This window comes from Gadus chalcogrammus, chromosome 21 (genome assembly GCF_026213295.1).
Source record: "Gadus chalcogrammus isolate NIFS_2021 chromosome 21, NIFS_Gcha_1.0, whole genome shotgun sequence".
Taxonomy (NCBI): Eukaryota; Metazoa; Chordata; class Actinopteri; order Gadiformes; family Gadidae; genus Gadus; species Gadus chalcogrammus.
In genome coordinates this window covers 14,058,565-14,075,427 of record NC_079432.1, presented here as the reverse complement: position 1 = coordinate 14,075,427, position 16,863 = coordinate 14,058,565, and the positions used below count along the sequence as shown (strand labels likewise).

General features: G+C 43.9%; 1 protein-coding gene across 1 annotated transcript in view; it reads left to right on the top strand.

The window, feature by feature from the left end:
* The window catches only part of rngtt (RNA guanylyltransferase and 5'-phosphatase), a 67,631-nt gene that overhangs the window by 5,732 nt on the left and 45,036 nt on the right, over window positions 1-16,863 (top strand). The window contains exons 7-9 of the mRNA XM_056581496.1: window positions 765-874; window positions 1,416-1,517; window positions 14,791-14,926. Coding sequence (XP_056437471.1) covers window positions 765-874; window positions 1,416-1,517; window positions 14,791-14,926 — 348 coding nt within the window. The remainder of the gene's footprint in view (window positions 1-764; window positions 875-1,415; window positions 1,518-14,790; window positions 14,927-16,863) is intronic.

The following is a 16,863-nucleotide window of genomic DNA, read 5'->3' as shown; positions in this document are numbered from 1 at the left end:
CAATTGCTGTATTCAAGGTGCTAGGTTAAAGATATATGATCTAATGGCTATCATTTGATTGTAGTTTGAAATTATTCCTCTTTGCCTGCCTCTGTATGAGACTATTTTGATTTTTGTCCAATCCTGCCAATTTTCTGAACAATCAAGGCATCTCTTTGCTTTCATGCTTGGAAAATCTTGCCTGTAAATCTCATATGTGCACATAGTTTAGCTCCTCCACAGGTGTGGGAGTAACTTTGGGGGGTGTATTTTCATAATCTGTTTCCAACCCACAAGTATAAACACTAGCTCCAAGTCTCTATATCCAGTTATTTTTTCACATTCATTATTTTTAAATGGGTGAGGGTGACAGAATTTGTATCGACAATTCAAATGAAGGCGACAGGCTGGTGCTCTTTCGGGAGCACTTCCCCCTCCACTACACTTTCTTCTCTGGGAAAACCTGATCAATTTGTTTCCTTCCCCTCATTTTTTCCATTATAGTGCTGTATAACTGTTAACACCCACTGGCTCAGGGGGAACTCAGGAAGGTGGCTGGTTTGACCTCCTAGACTGTTTCAGCAGGCATCCCAATACACATTGCATGTGTGCATGCCAGAGGGAAGCAGTGGTGTCTGCAAACATAGGAAGCGGCTAAGGGAAAGACCCCTGGAGAAAGCCTCCCTCTCTGGTGGGCGGACGGGGCAGGGAACCCGGAGGAGGATGAGTTAACGTTTCGTAGGTGCAGCACTGATCCAACCCTGGCTCTGTCCCAACCCCCACAGGGAGCGGTGTTCTTGGAAGGCATCACGGTGAAGGGAGTGACGCAGCTCACCACGCAGCCGAAGCTGGGAGAGGTCCAGAGGAAGTGTCAGGAGTTTGCAGAGTGGGAAAAGTGAGGATCCGCTCCCGTCGACTCCACCAACACTCATAGTTATACAAGTACTTTTCTCATGAATTCGCTCTGCCCGTGCATTCAAATGGGTTTGGGTCATAACAAAGTGCCACACCGGTTGATTGACGTTCAACACATTTTAAATCTGAGATGGATTAACGTGCCATTTTAATCATTGTATTACAAACCGAGTCTGGTGAAACTAAGTTGCAGCTGTTGATGGGTGGCAAGAATTGATTTGGGTTTTGTGCCTGCGAGGCTGTTCTGTAGCACTCCCCAGTGTACACTGCCTACATCAATGGAGATTGCTGCAACAATGCTCTTGACGTTCAATTATTAGCATAAGGCAGTTGTGCGTTTATGTTGGTTACATTTCATCTCGCCCATTGTTTTAATTTGTAATGGCTTATGTAATCGCATCACTCAGCGAGATACAAAAAGATAAAAGCTTTTGAGTCAACGCTGAACTCACAAGCTGCTGTGTGTGTGTGTGTGTGTGTGTGTGTGCTTGTGTGTGTTTGCACATCCTCACGGGTGCCAGGAGCGGGTTTCCGGGTGCTCAGCCAGTTTCCATGGACAGGCGCAACCTTCGCTTTCTGGAGCAGAAACCCTACAAGGTCAGCTGGAAGGCAGACGGCACAAGGTGGGTTGGACTTCACGGCTGGCTGATTGAAAACAGGGCTTGACCAACAACGTGTTTCTGTTCAGCATAAACACTGCTTCCATGTAATATCTTATTGATTGTGTTTATGCTTGTAGGGCTGACTCCTCATACTTGACTCGTCGACTAATTAGTCTCAGGGCTGAGACAGTGGTCTCATTTTGTCTGATGAGGAGCATGTGCTTTCATTGTTATTATAGTCTCCCAGGTTTCTTTGCTGTTGATGCTAAAATGAGTTAGTTTGCCCATGTTGACTGGCTGGCCCGGGAAGGTGGAGCGTTTGTCAAGTTTTACATTCATGGCCGCTCGCAAACATCAGCCTGACGCCAAAACAGAAATTAAAATTCAAAGCAGCAAAGCGTCGGTGTATGGTTGTGCATTTATAGAATTGCGCATCTCCATCGCAGCTTATGTAGTTCAAAGTACTTGGGAAAGTTATCGGATGTTCGACAGATAGGCACACTCCGAATGACAGTGAGCTGACGCTGGGGGCCGTAGACGTGATAAGCGGTGTGAGTCCCAGTGCGTCTAGCGGGGGGGTGTACTTGCCCAGGAGAAGAGTCGGGCAGCAGCACTCCTCTCTATAGAGCCGTCGGTTGGTCACAATCGGCCCATTCCAAAGTGCCCTGCCCTAAACAGCAGCCTCGCTCTAGCTCTGTACCATTAAAATCAGGTGAAGCAATGCTTCCGTGTGGGTGTATTACCAATAGTCTGTATATTATACATATTAAATTTTTGACGCATCTGTTAACTACGAGTGTTTGCATTTTGAGGATTTCATTTGTCAAGGAAGAAAACCAACAACAACCCTACTTTGTTATTTCTGAGTCAGTGGTTTACCTTCGCGCTGCCCAATTGGTTCACTTGATGCCCCCATCAAATCCTATTGCTCTAGTCCTCAGGCGAATGAAAGGCACACTACGTTGGTTTTCCTGCCGTTGGGTTTTTAGGCAATTGTGCTTTGATAGTTTCTCCATGTTGGAGCGATAGTGTTACGACCCTAATTCATTTTGTCTGTGGTAAATGGGACATGAATGTTAAACCTGCAGATGGTAAACAATCTCAACAAGACTATGGTAGAAACAGTTGAAGGTGTATCAAAATGTTATGTGACAATTGAATATGAACAACATTAGCAACACTGGGGAAGGGAAGAACCGGGGGTGCCAAATCAATTCACTTAAAGAACAAAACCAGACTCCCTATAGCAGGATCTTATCTTGGAAGTAAATGAAATAAAAAGAGTTGACGATAACATACACCGGCTATGCCGGTGACTAAAGCTCTGGTACAAAGGTATGTGCTGTTCAGTAATTAAGAGCGTGGATTGAAACGGGCTGGCTTGAAGGGTGGTGTCCAATCGTCCAGCTGGCGTCCAGATCCCCAATCTGCATGCCCGGGGACCCCCGACAAAGCCACCCATCAAGGGGATGGATCTGGACTGAGAGCTGGAGGGGAAGAAGTGCAACAACAACAACAACGACAACCAGAACAGTTGGAGTGCTAACGACGCCGTTCCTAACCCAGGGACTCTTGGCTGCACTGCTCAGTCAGTCTACTGCGAGCCACTGTCTGCCCGGGCAGGAAGAAAAACGCTTGGCACTGCTGAATATTTAATGATTGCAGTCAATTTGTGTATTTTTACACTCAGTTCTTTAATGTCTAGTGATGGCAGGGCAGGACGCGGAGAGTGCACATCTGGCTCCTGTCCAAGATTGAACATTTGCATTAATGATAATTTTCTGCAAACCTGCCGTTAGAAAACGAAACTAAAGTACAATTTCCCCCCTTCTACCTCACCCATGGCAGCCCATCTTCCCTTCCTGCTATTTCGAGTGTTATGTGGCAAGAAAGGCTTGTTATCGCCGTCAAGAGATGGGTAGGAGCAGGAGGAATGAGAGCCAACCACAGACAAAGAGAGGGAGAGACAGACAGTGTAAGTGGCCCGGAGAACAAGCGCAAGAAAAAAGATTTTGAGAGGTTGTGAAAACACCAGGCAGAGCAAGGGATGGTGCAGGAAAGATGACGGCATGAAACTCCAGAGTGTGAGAAAGAATTAGATTAGAGAGGGAAATGCTTTTCAGGCTGCAAGTAACGGATTGCTGTATGGACATGAAGCCATTTTGTCTCACTCATGCCGGGCCGCGACTCACCAGAATCCCCCTGATAAGCTCAGATGGGATTCGTTTGATAAACACTGTGGGATCCGGATGAATGAGCAGGGCTCGCTATCACTTGACGGCACACTCGGGATATGCCCTTTTGTGCCACCTATTTGAATAATTCCGACTCCCTTGAACAATTTGTGTTGAAAGCTATGGAGCAAGGCTAATTTGTTGTGCCTTGGTAAAATGTGCACATGGTTATTTCGTGTGTGGGACTGTGCAAGTATTCTTAATATAATTGTTTTTCTTCAGAGCACTGGGGTTCATGTTCTAAAGGTCCGCTGTCATTATTTTAATGAATATTTAACAGAACATGCAGATTAACTATTAGTCTAGGACGGTAGCATTATTAGGCTTCCAATCAGATAACAATGCCATTTTGGGTGCCGATCGTCGAACCTCAGATTGAAGAGGAACAATGCGGGTTTTCGCCCCGGACGTGGAACTACGGACCAGCTCTTCACTCTCGCAAGGATCCTGGAGGGGGCCTGGGAGTATGCCCATCCGGTCTACATGTGTTTTGTGGATCTGGAGAAGGCGTATGACCGGGTCCCCCGGGAGAAACTGTGGGAGGTGCTGCGGGAGTATGGGGTAAGGGGGTCTATCCTCAGGGCTATCCAATCTTTGTACTCCCAAAGCGAGAGCTGTGTTCGCGTCCTCGGCAGCCAGTCAGTTTCGTTCTCAGTGGGTGCTGGTCTCCGCCAGGGCTGCGCCTTGTCACCAATCCTGTTTGTGATATACATGGACAGGATATCGAGGCGTAGTCGTGGTGGGGAGGGGTTGCAGTTCGGTGGTCTGAGGATCTCGTCACTGCTTTTTGCAGATTATGTGGTCCTCATTGGATCATCGGCCTGTGACCTTCAGCACTCACTGGATCGGCTGGCGGCCGAGTGTGAAGCGGCTGGGATGAGGATCAGCACCGCTAAATCTGAGGCCATGACACTTAGCAGGAAACCGGTGGATTGCTTACTCCGGGTAGGAAATGAGTCCTTAGCCCAAGTGAAGGAGTTCAAGTACCTCGGGGTCTTGTTCGCGAGTGAGGGTACTATGGAGCGTGAGATTGGCCGGAGAATCGGAGCAGCGGGGGCGGTATTGCGTTCGCTTTACCGCACCGTTGTAACGAAAAGAGAGCTGAGCCGCAAGGCAAAGCTCTCGATCTACCGGTCGATTCGTTCCTATCCTCACCTATGGTCATGAGGGCTGGGTGATGACCGAAAGGACGAGATCGCGGGTACAAGCGGCCGAGATGAGTTTTCTCAGAAGGGTGGCTGGCGTCTCCCTTAGAGATAGGGTGAGAAGCTCAGCCATCCGTGAGGAACTCGGATTAGAGCCGCTGCTCCTTTACTTAGAAAGGAGTCAGCTGAGGTGGTTCGGGCATCTGGTAAGGATGCCCACTGGGCGCCTTCCTTGGGAGGTGTTTCAGGCACGTCCAGTGGGGAGGAGACCTCGGGGAAGACCCAGGACTAGGTGGAGAGATTATATCTCAACACTGGCCTGGGAACGCCTCGGGATCCCCCCGTCAGAGCTGGTCAATGTGGACCGGGAAAGGGAAGTCTGGGGCCCCCTGCTTGAGCTGCTCCCCCCACGACCCGACCCCGGATAAGCGGATGACGATGAGGATGAGGATGAGGATTATTTTCTGGAAGCAAAGAATCCTGATTCCTATATGACTATTTCTTTCCCCCCATCCCTTATGTGATATATCAGTGACCTCATCTAAGAAATCCTCAGAAAATGGCAAACATGAAATTTGCTGTCAGGTATAACTAAATAACATAGTTTCTCGCCATATAATAATCTCGCTATAATTTGGTGCTGTCAATCTACCTCACTCCCTTTGTGCAAATCACTTTCTTGATTAGTAGTTGTTTTCCCTCTGCAGTTTCATTGATGGGAAAATAACACGTAATCATCTATCTGTGATTCATTTCAGAATTGAGCATTTAATGACCATCCGCCTTCACTTTCCACAATGAAGACAATGAATATACAGAATATAGGCCTTATATAATATACTATAATATAGGCTAATAACACAGTGTTTCCCACACATTGACGAGACTATGGCGGCCCGCCATAGTCTAATTTCGGCCGCCATAGTCTCTGCGTGCACATGAATTATTATTATTATTAAAAAAAAAAAAAAAATTTTTTTTTTTTTTCTTTTTTTGCTCAGGCGAAGTTTGAAGACATACACCCCCCCCCCCCCCCCCGTCAACAATCGCTCCATACCCCCCCCCGTCAACAATCGCTCCATACCCCCCCCCCCCCCCCCCGTCAACAATCGCGCCATTACCCCCCCCCCCCCCCCCCCCCCCCCCCCCCCGGTCAACAATCGCTCCATACCCCCCGTACCCCGTCAACAATCAACAATCGCCCCATACCAGCCCCCCCCCCCCCCCCATAGTCTCCAAAATTTCTGTGGGAAACACTGTAACATATATGTCATGATTATAATACATCTATGAAATCAAAGCGTGACCAGTCTCTCTGGAGGCGGAGAGCTGTACAAAACACGTGAATGATGCTGATCAGTTTATAATACAAATGTAGCACCATTCAGTTTAACTGATCTGCAAAAATCTATCTAAAGCGGTCTAAAGCGGGCAGCTTAACTGTGCGTTCACATCAGAAGCGAATTGCGCTGCAAAGACGCTTTGGTCGCTCATAAAGTATCTGCCCGAATATTTCTGTTCGTTTTTGTCGCTCATGTCGTACAATTCAATTTTGCAGACGCATTTAAAGGAGACGTATGCTTTTAGTACAGACAGCCATATCAAAGAGTGAACTCCAATACACTTTGGCCATATTGCAGAGACGGTTCTGCTTGTTGGATAAAGTGCTTCGACAGCAAGTAGGACAGTGATTCCCCTCCAATATATAAAAAAACCTCCTAAAATGTGATTACAACCGAGAACAAAAAACGTTGCGTGCTGTAGTAGGTTAGTTAAAATATGTTTCACTGATCTGCATCTGCAAATCATGATCTGCACTCATTTGTCGCTCACTGAAACAAATTGACATTGGCGCACATGGCTAATTTGCATAAATGCACAGGACTGGCTGGCTCCGCAAGGCAAATAATGGAACATATTTATCTATCTATCTAGGCCTATCTGTCTATCTACCTATCTATCTATCAACACGTGTCTAGTTTTAATGTGATGTATTTTGTGTATGTCCAGTCAGACTTGTCTCCCTTGTTCTGTGTGCATGGTCTTGTAGGCTACTGTCCTGTGTGAGCCGAATTACCTAAATGAATTCCCGACGATTTGTGAGATTGTCCCATTCATCTCCCACTGAAGATCCTTTCATCACAGAGCCTGTATCTAGTCCGCTTGGAGCTCAGCAAAGTGTCACACTTTTCTCCTGATTCGGCCGGGAACAGGCAGAGGGTTTTGTTTATTCTTCAACAGCCACGATTGCAAGCGTAGGGTACACAGAACTGTGAATTCAGCTAAGGAATACGTTTCTGTTGGTAAATACATTTGGTTGTTGTGTTAGTGCTTTTGTTTACCTTTTGTCTCATTGGAACATTTGGTATGATGAACGTTCATGGGAGTTTTGTATGCTTGTAAAAACCTGTTGCCGTAAATGGGCACATTAAAAAAAGCACTAAAGTAAAAGGGTTGAGAGCAAGTGTTAATTACAGGCAAACAAAACAGCCTTTTTAGGCTAGACACCCGCATACATCCCCACTAGACACCATACTTTTTCATTCACACTTTCGCTAGCTCCTTACAATCAGATTTGGTGGGTGTAATAAAGCTACCCGGTAACCCGAAACTGCCAGTAACAACTTCTGAAAGCAATTTGTGTCCATAGTTACATCTTACACAACATTCTCTATTTGTGAAAAAAGCAGCACCATTGACAGGAGGTCGTGCAGTAGATATGTTGATGAATGTAGCTGAGAAGTTGAGTGTGTTTGCAGGGTGTGCTGTGTGAGGATCTTCGTTTTAAATTCTCACCCCAATCCTGGCCCATATGGATTATACAAAGAATTTCCATTTAGGAATTATCCATTATGGAGGCGGCTTCAGACATGAAATGACATTTTTATAGAAGTCTTTTCTTCAAGGTGGTCGAGCAAGATTTTCTCTTTGCAAACTTGCATTTTTCATTTTGCTAAAACGCTTTTTCTATTGTCATTCTTGAGATAATAATGCTTTCCACTTTTCCATAATTTTGTTTTACGTTAAGCTCTTTGGTATTTCCTTTAATTCCTCCGAATTGTAGGACTTATTATACATGAAAGATTACACGCCTTATGTATGAATTATTTCAGACTCACCACATTTCAGGCTATTTGTGTTGGTTATCTGCTGGAGAACCAACCGATGCCAGTGGTAAATATTATCTTGGATCTACTTTCTGCTCAACATCCATACTACATCCAAATCTTTCATCTTTAAATCTTTCCACATCCCACCTCAGATTCATATTGGGATCTGAATCCTTCTTTCCGTGCAAGCATGGTACACCCAGACCCCTTGAATGCTATGCTAAAAGGCAGTGTTCTACTGTCTCTTGTGTGCCAGCCAAACTCCCACCGGAGGGATTTCCATAGGCTTCCTATAGAACAGCTAAGACGATTGCCTTGCTGAGAGTAATAATCACAACTGAGGGAGCCTGAAGTCTAGGCAAATTATTTGCCAAAGTAACTTACTATCTCAAACTGAAAAACAAATGCCCTTATGGTGTGCCCAAGGGGATAATCCTATTCAATAGAATATGCTCAAGCACAGTTATCTCTGTAAAGTCGGTCCCATTTCATCCACGGGATCATTAACAATCTTTAAGATCATTTATAATTATTTGTGATAATCGTTTTGCATTCTACAACCTTGACTTGTTGAACATTAAGCTACCATTAAGCTCTTGCCCATTTTAAGAAGGGACCTGATTCATTACGGATATTAACCATGAGGCACTTCTTAATGTGGCCTCGGCACTAATGATGTGCACCGCCGGTGGATTTGATCTTGGGCGGGGGGGACGGACGCCCCAAGGAGCTTAACGGGCTGTCAGTCAGGCTGCTGGGCTGCAGTCCAGCCGAGCAGCCACAATGGCTGCTCCCACTCCTCATTAGGACCAAGGTGCATGTGCAGACGGGGAATTGTGGATAATGGCAAATGAAAGGCTGGCCGCACCCTTCTGAGGAAAGGGGTGGATCAGCAGGAGGACGGGCACTCGTATTAATCAAGGGGCACGCCGGAGGAGTCGTTTTGATGGAAGCGGAGGCGGCTCTTTGGTGGCCACCATTTTCTTCTACGTCTCAGAAGTAGATGTAAAGATGGCACGAGGGGGATTTGTCCCTTGCTGATCAAAAGGCGCTCTACTGGGAGTTGGACAGCACTTACTGTCTTCCTGCACTTTGTATGCCAATGCAATTGACAGTGTTAGCCATGGGTATCTAGCCAATTAAACCGCGGGGGACCGTTTTGCATTGACAAACCTAGTTGATCATCAGCATGTGACTCCCAGAAGAGGGGCCCTTCAAGATTAATATTATTTGAACCAAGTTCACTTTGTAAAAGTCAATTCTTCCGCCTTCCTAAATCTTTCTTTCACTAGCAATTTTTACTTTCAGATTTATTTTTTGCTGATGAAACTGCTGACCTGAAATCACCCTGATCATGCGTAAAATGTCTCACGGGACAAAAGACACATGCATCCATCTGTGCCTACAACTGTGAACTCGGCACGTGCCAAGTAATCGAGCATGATGTCGGAGCCCACAAAGTCTGCCTGACCGCCACCCCAACCCACTTCTGTCTGTTTCAAGAGTCACACCGAGATGCAGTTAAAAGCACAACGCTGGGCTTTTAGTTTGACGAAAGCTGCCTTTTTTTTGCTGGCAGAACAAAATGGCTTGTGGAAAAAAAATATTTCTTTCAGATTAGTCTTGTCCAAAACTGGACATTGACTTTTTTTTAGTAGTGAGTAGTAGTTCACACTTCAAGCCTAAGAGCTTAATTAGGAGTTATTGCTGAGATCCTTAAATAATACTTTCTACTATTTTAGCCGTCTTCCATATTTGTATTCAATGAGTGACTCTCGCCGGTGCAGGGACGAATGTTAGGAATCCAAACATTGGTAATTATCGGATGTCAAACTAAATTAGTCCTGAAGTAGGATTAATCTAAACCAAATCGAGTACAATAATTGTGTATGCCATTCGCACAGAGTAGAATTCTCAACTGCATGATTTGTTATTTGTTTATATAATTATAATGCCTGTTGTCTCTCAACAAAAGTGTTTTGTGCAAGAGTTTTACTTCTGAAACACAACGCATCACAGCAGCTGCTGTTTCTCTTTGGTATCTGCACCGGGTCATGGAACTAAGCTTGGCATGCCTAATTATCTTAATCATGTTTGATTTGATTTCCATGTTTTAAACATGGTTTGTCTGGTGTTTTAAATTACCAATTTGATTTCTGTTGGTTTTCTCTCATTGAATAATATCCAAATTGCAATTCTAATGTTCCTTGAGTCTGTTCCGCTGTGGCACTGCAGAGTCTGACTCACACAGCCAACAGTGTCGTTCTGGGGGGGGTTCTGCAGTCTCCGTAGGCCACGCCCCATCGTGTGCGTACGATCTAAGCACCTGTACTTGCACGGTAGCAGCACCATTGCGCCTTGTAGTCCCCACGACGTTGGGTGACCACACACACCCGCCCCTGGGAAAGGGCTCGGTCTCCCCTCCTACAATGTTTAATCCTGAATTATTTCTGTGAGCACCTATTTCAAGACGGGTGGGCCGGGAGCGAGGTGAGAAAAGGGTCACGGTCATAGCTCTCTGTTGAGCCGCTCCCTGGGTGTGGAGGGGACGCACTCGAAGCACCTCACAATAATGAAAAAAATAGATTTTCGGCCTGGACTCCATTCAGCTTGTGTCTCCATGTAATGAAAGCTCTCTGTTATGTGTGTTTGTGTCCTACACACTACCAACTGGACAGGCCCGCCCTTAAAGGGGGATAAAGGGGAAGGCTTTTAGGGGCCCATTTAGCCCCCTCTCAAAGGGAAGGTTTATCCTAAATAATTATCCTAATAATGTAAGATAATTGGCTAACAACGAGATAACCACCTATTATCAATCAAAACATTAATAGATGTAATACAATTTGAATTTGGTTATGGTATCTCTTTGTTGCAAGTAATAACGTTCACAACATTTTTGCAAAACATTGACAAAAAACCTTTGTTGCATATGTTGTGTGGTGATGGATGGCACGCTTTTATTGTCTCGGAGCACTTGCGTCCGATGCATGCTGTCGACTTGCTCCATAAATGCTTAATTGTATCGGTGGCTAATTGTGTTGTGAGTTCTATACCGTCGAGCACCCCTTTAGCACCAGAAAGAAATCATCTCTGGAAAAAAGGGAAATGGTGAAAAGCACAAACAAAATTAATAGAAAAACTAATTAAGGGTTGGAATTTCTGTTATTGTATCTTTGTAGCGCATTGATTTGGAACCATTGTAAGACGGCGTCATCCCATTATTCAAAAAGAATGCGCACCCTTGTAAATGTATTCAGTTATACTCAATTAACATTAATCATTTCACACATTGCGTTTAGAAGGGCCAATCCACTGGATTGGCCCGTCATTTGTCTCTTTTGGTTTTGGTCTTATTCCAGCGTAAATGTTTTGCTTAACCTTGGGGAGGGGAACTGATTGGCCTTTGTCAGGGGATGAGCTAGGCAGGATCAAATAATTCCTCTAGAAGATTCGAACAATGGCTCTTCGTTGGCTCTTATAGTATCGATTTGGCAATTAATGCCGAGGCTCACTAACCATCTGCCTTGCATACATGCCTGCAATATCGACACCGTGACCACACCTCAATCCAAGCTATCAATCATTTTCATTCAATATCAAAGCTTTTGCTCGGCAAATAAACTAAATTCATTTAAATCCTGTTTGGCTGTGCTAGATCAACCAAGAGATCAACACTGATCTTCTACATGCTGGATCCAATCCAGATGGGACACTCTTAAAGTGGACCCAGTTAATACTGGCACATCATAACAGTTGGTAGAATTATGTAGTCCCGTCTGTGTTCATCGGCTCACCACACAATTAGGCTTTTCCATCACGTTGGAATCCAAAATGAAGCCTTCATACGCAAAGGGAGCATGGGTACTATGACCTAGATACAGGGTTTTGATTGGTTGAAGTGATTTATTTGCAGGCTAGAGCCCTGAAAAATCGACCTTGGTGATGAATAATAAATAATGCTTTTTTGCTGAAAAGAGATACCTACTTGCACCCCAAAGAATAGCTGTACAAAATACTGGCATTCTATTTGTTCCAATATGAAAGTAGTTGCTATCAAATTCTTCACATATAACCTTTAAGGTCGAGGGAAAAGGTGAAAGTATGCACTGGAGTATTCACTCATCTTAGTCTTCTTAAGCTTCATCATTCGCCCTCTCACAGCGTTGAGGATATAATCTGAGGGGGTTAAAATTTGAGTGATTTTATTTGATATATAATCTAACATCCAACTTGGAAATAAGTGGTAAATGTCGACAGAAGCTCATAAAATACAAAGAACAGTCAATACTCAGGCTTATGTGCAGATTTGGCAAAGGGGGAAATAGAAAATAGCCATTTTCTGCAATCAAACGTGTCTTAAAGTATTGCATAGCGAACACAGTCATATCGGTGAGTTAAGAACTCTGTTTCTAATCCAGCTGCCCACTCTAACTGAAGCTGAAAAAAGTATTTTAAAATACATGTACAATTCAACAACTGGGGGGGGGTCCATTTAGTCCAGGCGGGCTTGAAATACACTGAGGGGAAACCTTTTGTACAAAGGTATCAGCGATCCACTATTTTAAGCTTAAGCTCAATCAAATATATAGATATAGTAACATTTGTAGTATGGCACTGGCCGCTCATAATGAGGTGGCAGGCTAACGTCTCTTAATTTTACGCTGTGTGGATGAGGATGCTTAACCTTTAGTAATGGAGCTACAAGCATGTTCCACATTCCGCCATCCTTTTCCACTCGGCATATATTTTGTGATAAAGAGCCAGACTGCCTGAAAGGTATCATTGGGTTCAGAACCAGAGGCTTGCAATCGTGCTCAACACATTCCTGAGCATGTGTAATCGTCAATGATGACATTTATTAATTTGTGGCTATTAATGTATTGTCCTCAGGGTCACAGACCTCAGGGTCTGTGACATGAAGTACATCTCTCTGTCAGCAGTAGATCTCATGGTGAATGAATTCACAATAACTTCAAGGATCTGTTTACTTTGCCTCAGTGAAAAACAGTCTTGTGTTTAGACCAAAACAAATTGGTTAGAAATAACCTGCTTATTAAATGGAATGCATTTTCTATCGCTGCTCAAATCACTCATTCATTCGACCAATCTGGTACATTTCTATCTTTAAAGCCGAATTTTTTGGTCACAGGCACTTTGTTTGCCTGCAGACTGTAAATCATTATTATTAAAGCTAAGTTGGCAATGTGGGGATACCAGCCAGAGAATTCTAGATTTTTGAAGGTAACCAACCGAAAACATCCCACCCCTCCCTTCAGGCGTACCTCGCCTTCCCTGAACCACATCCCTGGTCTGCCTTGTCTTGTGGATTAATCTGATCCTGTGCAATGAGTTCACGGCAGAGTACGTGGAGGTAGACTTCACTTGACCTGAATGAAATGAGTTGACAGGCTTAATACAGTACTGCGACAGCCACAGTTACCTATTATAATTGTGGCATAAATTTCGGATTATAATCTTTCGGTGTGAACATTTGTGTCATTGAGTGCTGTCTAGGTTGTAAAGAGAATTTTAATAAATATGACATTTAAAATAATTAAATAAATTGCCTACCCTTGCTTTGACATAAAAAACAATTTTTATTCTTACATAATTCCCTATTTTAATTAAATTTTAGATTTATTTATCCATCTCATACGTCATGTCTGATAAAGTGGTATATAGTTTACATTTTTCATTGAAACTTATTTTTCAACATAATTTCAGATGATTACATTGAGGGAATAACAAACAGCCTGTTTTATCTTTAGTGCTGTCAACTGGAGTCTGGCCTTGACTGGAATTATATCTATATTGATGAGGAATTGGTATTGAATCACAGGTATTGGTAACAGTATTGAAAATATTCAAACAAGCCCTGCACGCTAGTGATTGATCAGGGAGGAATACATTGCAGTACTCAATATGTGTAAACACCCACCTCTTGATATGGGCTTCTAATCAGAATAATGAAATCAAATGAAATATGAAAATGGTTGAACAGGAAAATGTATTTTGTTTTTAGATAAAAAAAATAATACTGACAAAGCCCGTACCTGTATTTCTTCTCTTTTTCCGTTCAAAAACATTAATTTCAGACCCTTTCATATTATCCATTATATTGTCTCAAACAAATGAAATACCTATATGTGTTCCAGAAATGAGAAGTAGGTGATGCATCTTTAAGTGCCGTGAACCCATGTAGCAACGCCTGCTACCTCCACGTTTTAAAGCTATTTTAAGAGATGGGGGGGAAACTGAAGTTTGTGTTGCAGCATGTGACCTGTCTGTTTATTCCCTTTTACATCACCCCCAGTTGTATATCTTAAATTGTTGTTTCCTCAATAACAACAACAGATCAAAACAGAAAGTCCCAATCATGAATTGTTTATTTTCTATCTCTGCTGCAGTTCATTACAATTGTCAGACATGGCAACTGAAAAATATACGAGGGGCGAGTAACCCTCTTGACAATAGGAGCCGTCGCTAACGAGACCACGCTAGCAGAAGGCGTGGGAGTGACATTTCAAAGCGCCTCTTCTACTGTCTCCAAGGCTCATACTAAACCCTCAGTTTCTGCATCTCATCATGGGTGGTCTTCGCTTTAGAGAGCCCACCGACGAATGGGTAGAACCACATTGGATCAAATCTCAATATGCATGGTCTCTGGTTTCCTCTTGTTTGTATCAAAAGGGAGGAAGGTGGTTGAAGTACTTTGACACCAAATCTTCCTGGGTTTGTGTCATCACTGGCAGCAGCAGTAGCTGTCTGATTTTGTAACCATGTGTTATGTTCTGTGCCACGACAGATACATGATGCTGATCAACGGCAAGAACGACGTACACATGATAGACCGAGACAACACCATCTTCCACATTGCCAACCTCGAGTTCCCCCTCCGGAAGGACCCCCGCCACCACTTAGGCAAAACCTTACTAGATGGGGTAAGTTTATTTTCCATACATTTGTGTTAACTCCCCTCTTTCTCTTGGGACCCTTTTTAAATGGTGGTCTTAAAGGTACAATATATAAAAAATTGACAATACTAAATCATAGAATGACCATGCTCCATGACCACGTGTCATCAGGTTAAGGCGACATGAGTCGAAATACTGGCTCCTCCGATCAGGATGCTACAGACAATGCTGGCTGTTCTCTTTGGAGATTTCCGTTCCGGGTCAGAATGTTTGTTTTTGTTTTGGTCTGTGTGTTATGATTCAACCTGGCAACCCACCTGAGCTTTGAGTCTGGGGGGGAGGGGGGGGAGGAGGAGGAGGAGGAGGAGGAGGGTTGGGGGGGGGGGGGGGGGGGGGGGGGGGGGGGGGGGGGGGGGGCGGGGGGGGGTGGAGACGACTCTCTCCTTTAATGTGGTTTAATTCACCATAATTACATGGTGCCTCAATAATTAATTCCATACCCAAGGTTAAACACTGTCAATGTTTCATGTTGTACCTGTGGGATCTCAGGCTACTTTCATGAAACTTCTTATTGTATGTCCCATGCCCCCTTTGGCCTTGGGAACCCCATTCTTTACTTTTCCCACCTACTTTTCATCACAGTAATTGACACCTCTTGAAGTAATGTTTGGCATTTCTTGTACAATATGCACTTTTCTGTAGCTGTAAATGCTGTAAGAGTTTCGTCAACCTTTTACTCTGCAGTTTTTACCTCGATATCGTGTGTTTGCCGTGTGAGACCGCAGTGCTGAAGTAGTCCCCAGATATTCAGGAGTCGACAGAATGATTTAAAATAAATATTGCATCATCCGGCAAGGTTGCGGACGAAACGGGATAAAAAACCGACAGTAGGCATGTTCAATATAAAATATAGATTCTGCCGTGGTATGCACGATGTTCAGCTTATTAAAGTTTCTGTACGTATCAACATATGCCCTAGGAGACAGGTTTTGGTTTACTTCCTGCGACTGGGTCAAGATTGGGTTCAAATTTGTAAGTGAGACCGATCGAACCACACTAGAGTTAGATTGTTTTAGACTGCACCTGATTGCTGCGTTCACAAGTGCTAGCCGAACCGCATGCTAGCGGCTCCGACGTACTAGGGTTAGCCTAAACAGATCTATTTCTGTGCTTATTAAAGCAGCCTTGAACACATTCAGTCATTTAGGCGCTAACTTTAAGGCTCAGCGGATCTTTGGGAGCCACCATGCATCAGTATGGAGGAATCCCACTGGCTTGAAATTCACAAATCTGATCTGATGATCATTGGCTTTGTAGTTTTGAATAAATTTCCAATTTTTACATCAGCCTTTTAGCAGGAATATGACGCATACCTGAATCAGTTTATAATGTACCCATTGGTGACAATTCTCTAGCTTTGTGGATGTCAGTGATCTGTATGGTCCGGTTCAAACAAATATTATTTTGCATATATATATTATCCTTTTCATTTAAGAACTCCCTTCCAGAGTCTGATTCTGCCGTAGTCACAGTGTTAGTCTGTGACAGCAATGTTTGGTCGTGCCAAGGAGCAGGCTTAACTGTTTACTACAGACACCAGCCCGCTGCTACAAAGCTACGGGGGTGTGACCATATCATACTATCAGGAATAGTTTTCTATGGAAAATTAGATTGTGAAACGCGTTCTTGGCTTGTTCAAGGCTGTGGCCAAACGAAACCATTGGACACATTTTTTTTCATATTACCTTTATGCAAGGTAGGGAAATGGATTTGAAGCCAAATGCAAAAGAGGTGAGATGTTGCTTCAAGGCTGATAAACATCGTACTGAATAATTTTTACCAAGGGGAAATCGTATTTCGTGCTTGGTCGCCCTGGTATAACACATAGGCTACACAGGCTACTCCCCCTGGTATTAATACATGTGTATTAATAACTTGTTTCCTGCTCAGGCAGACTGTGTAAT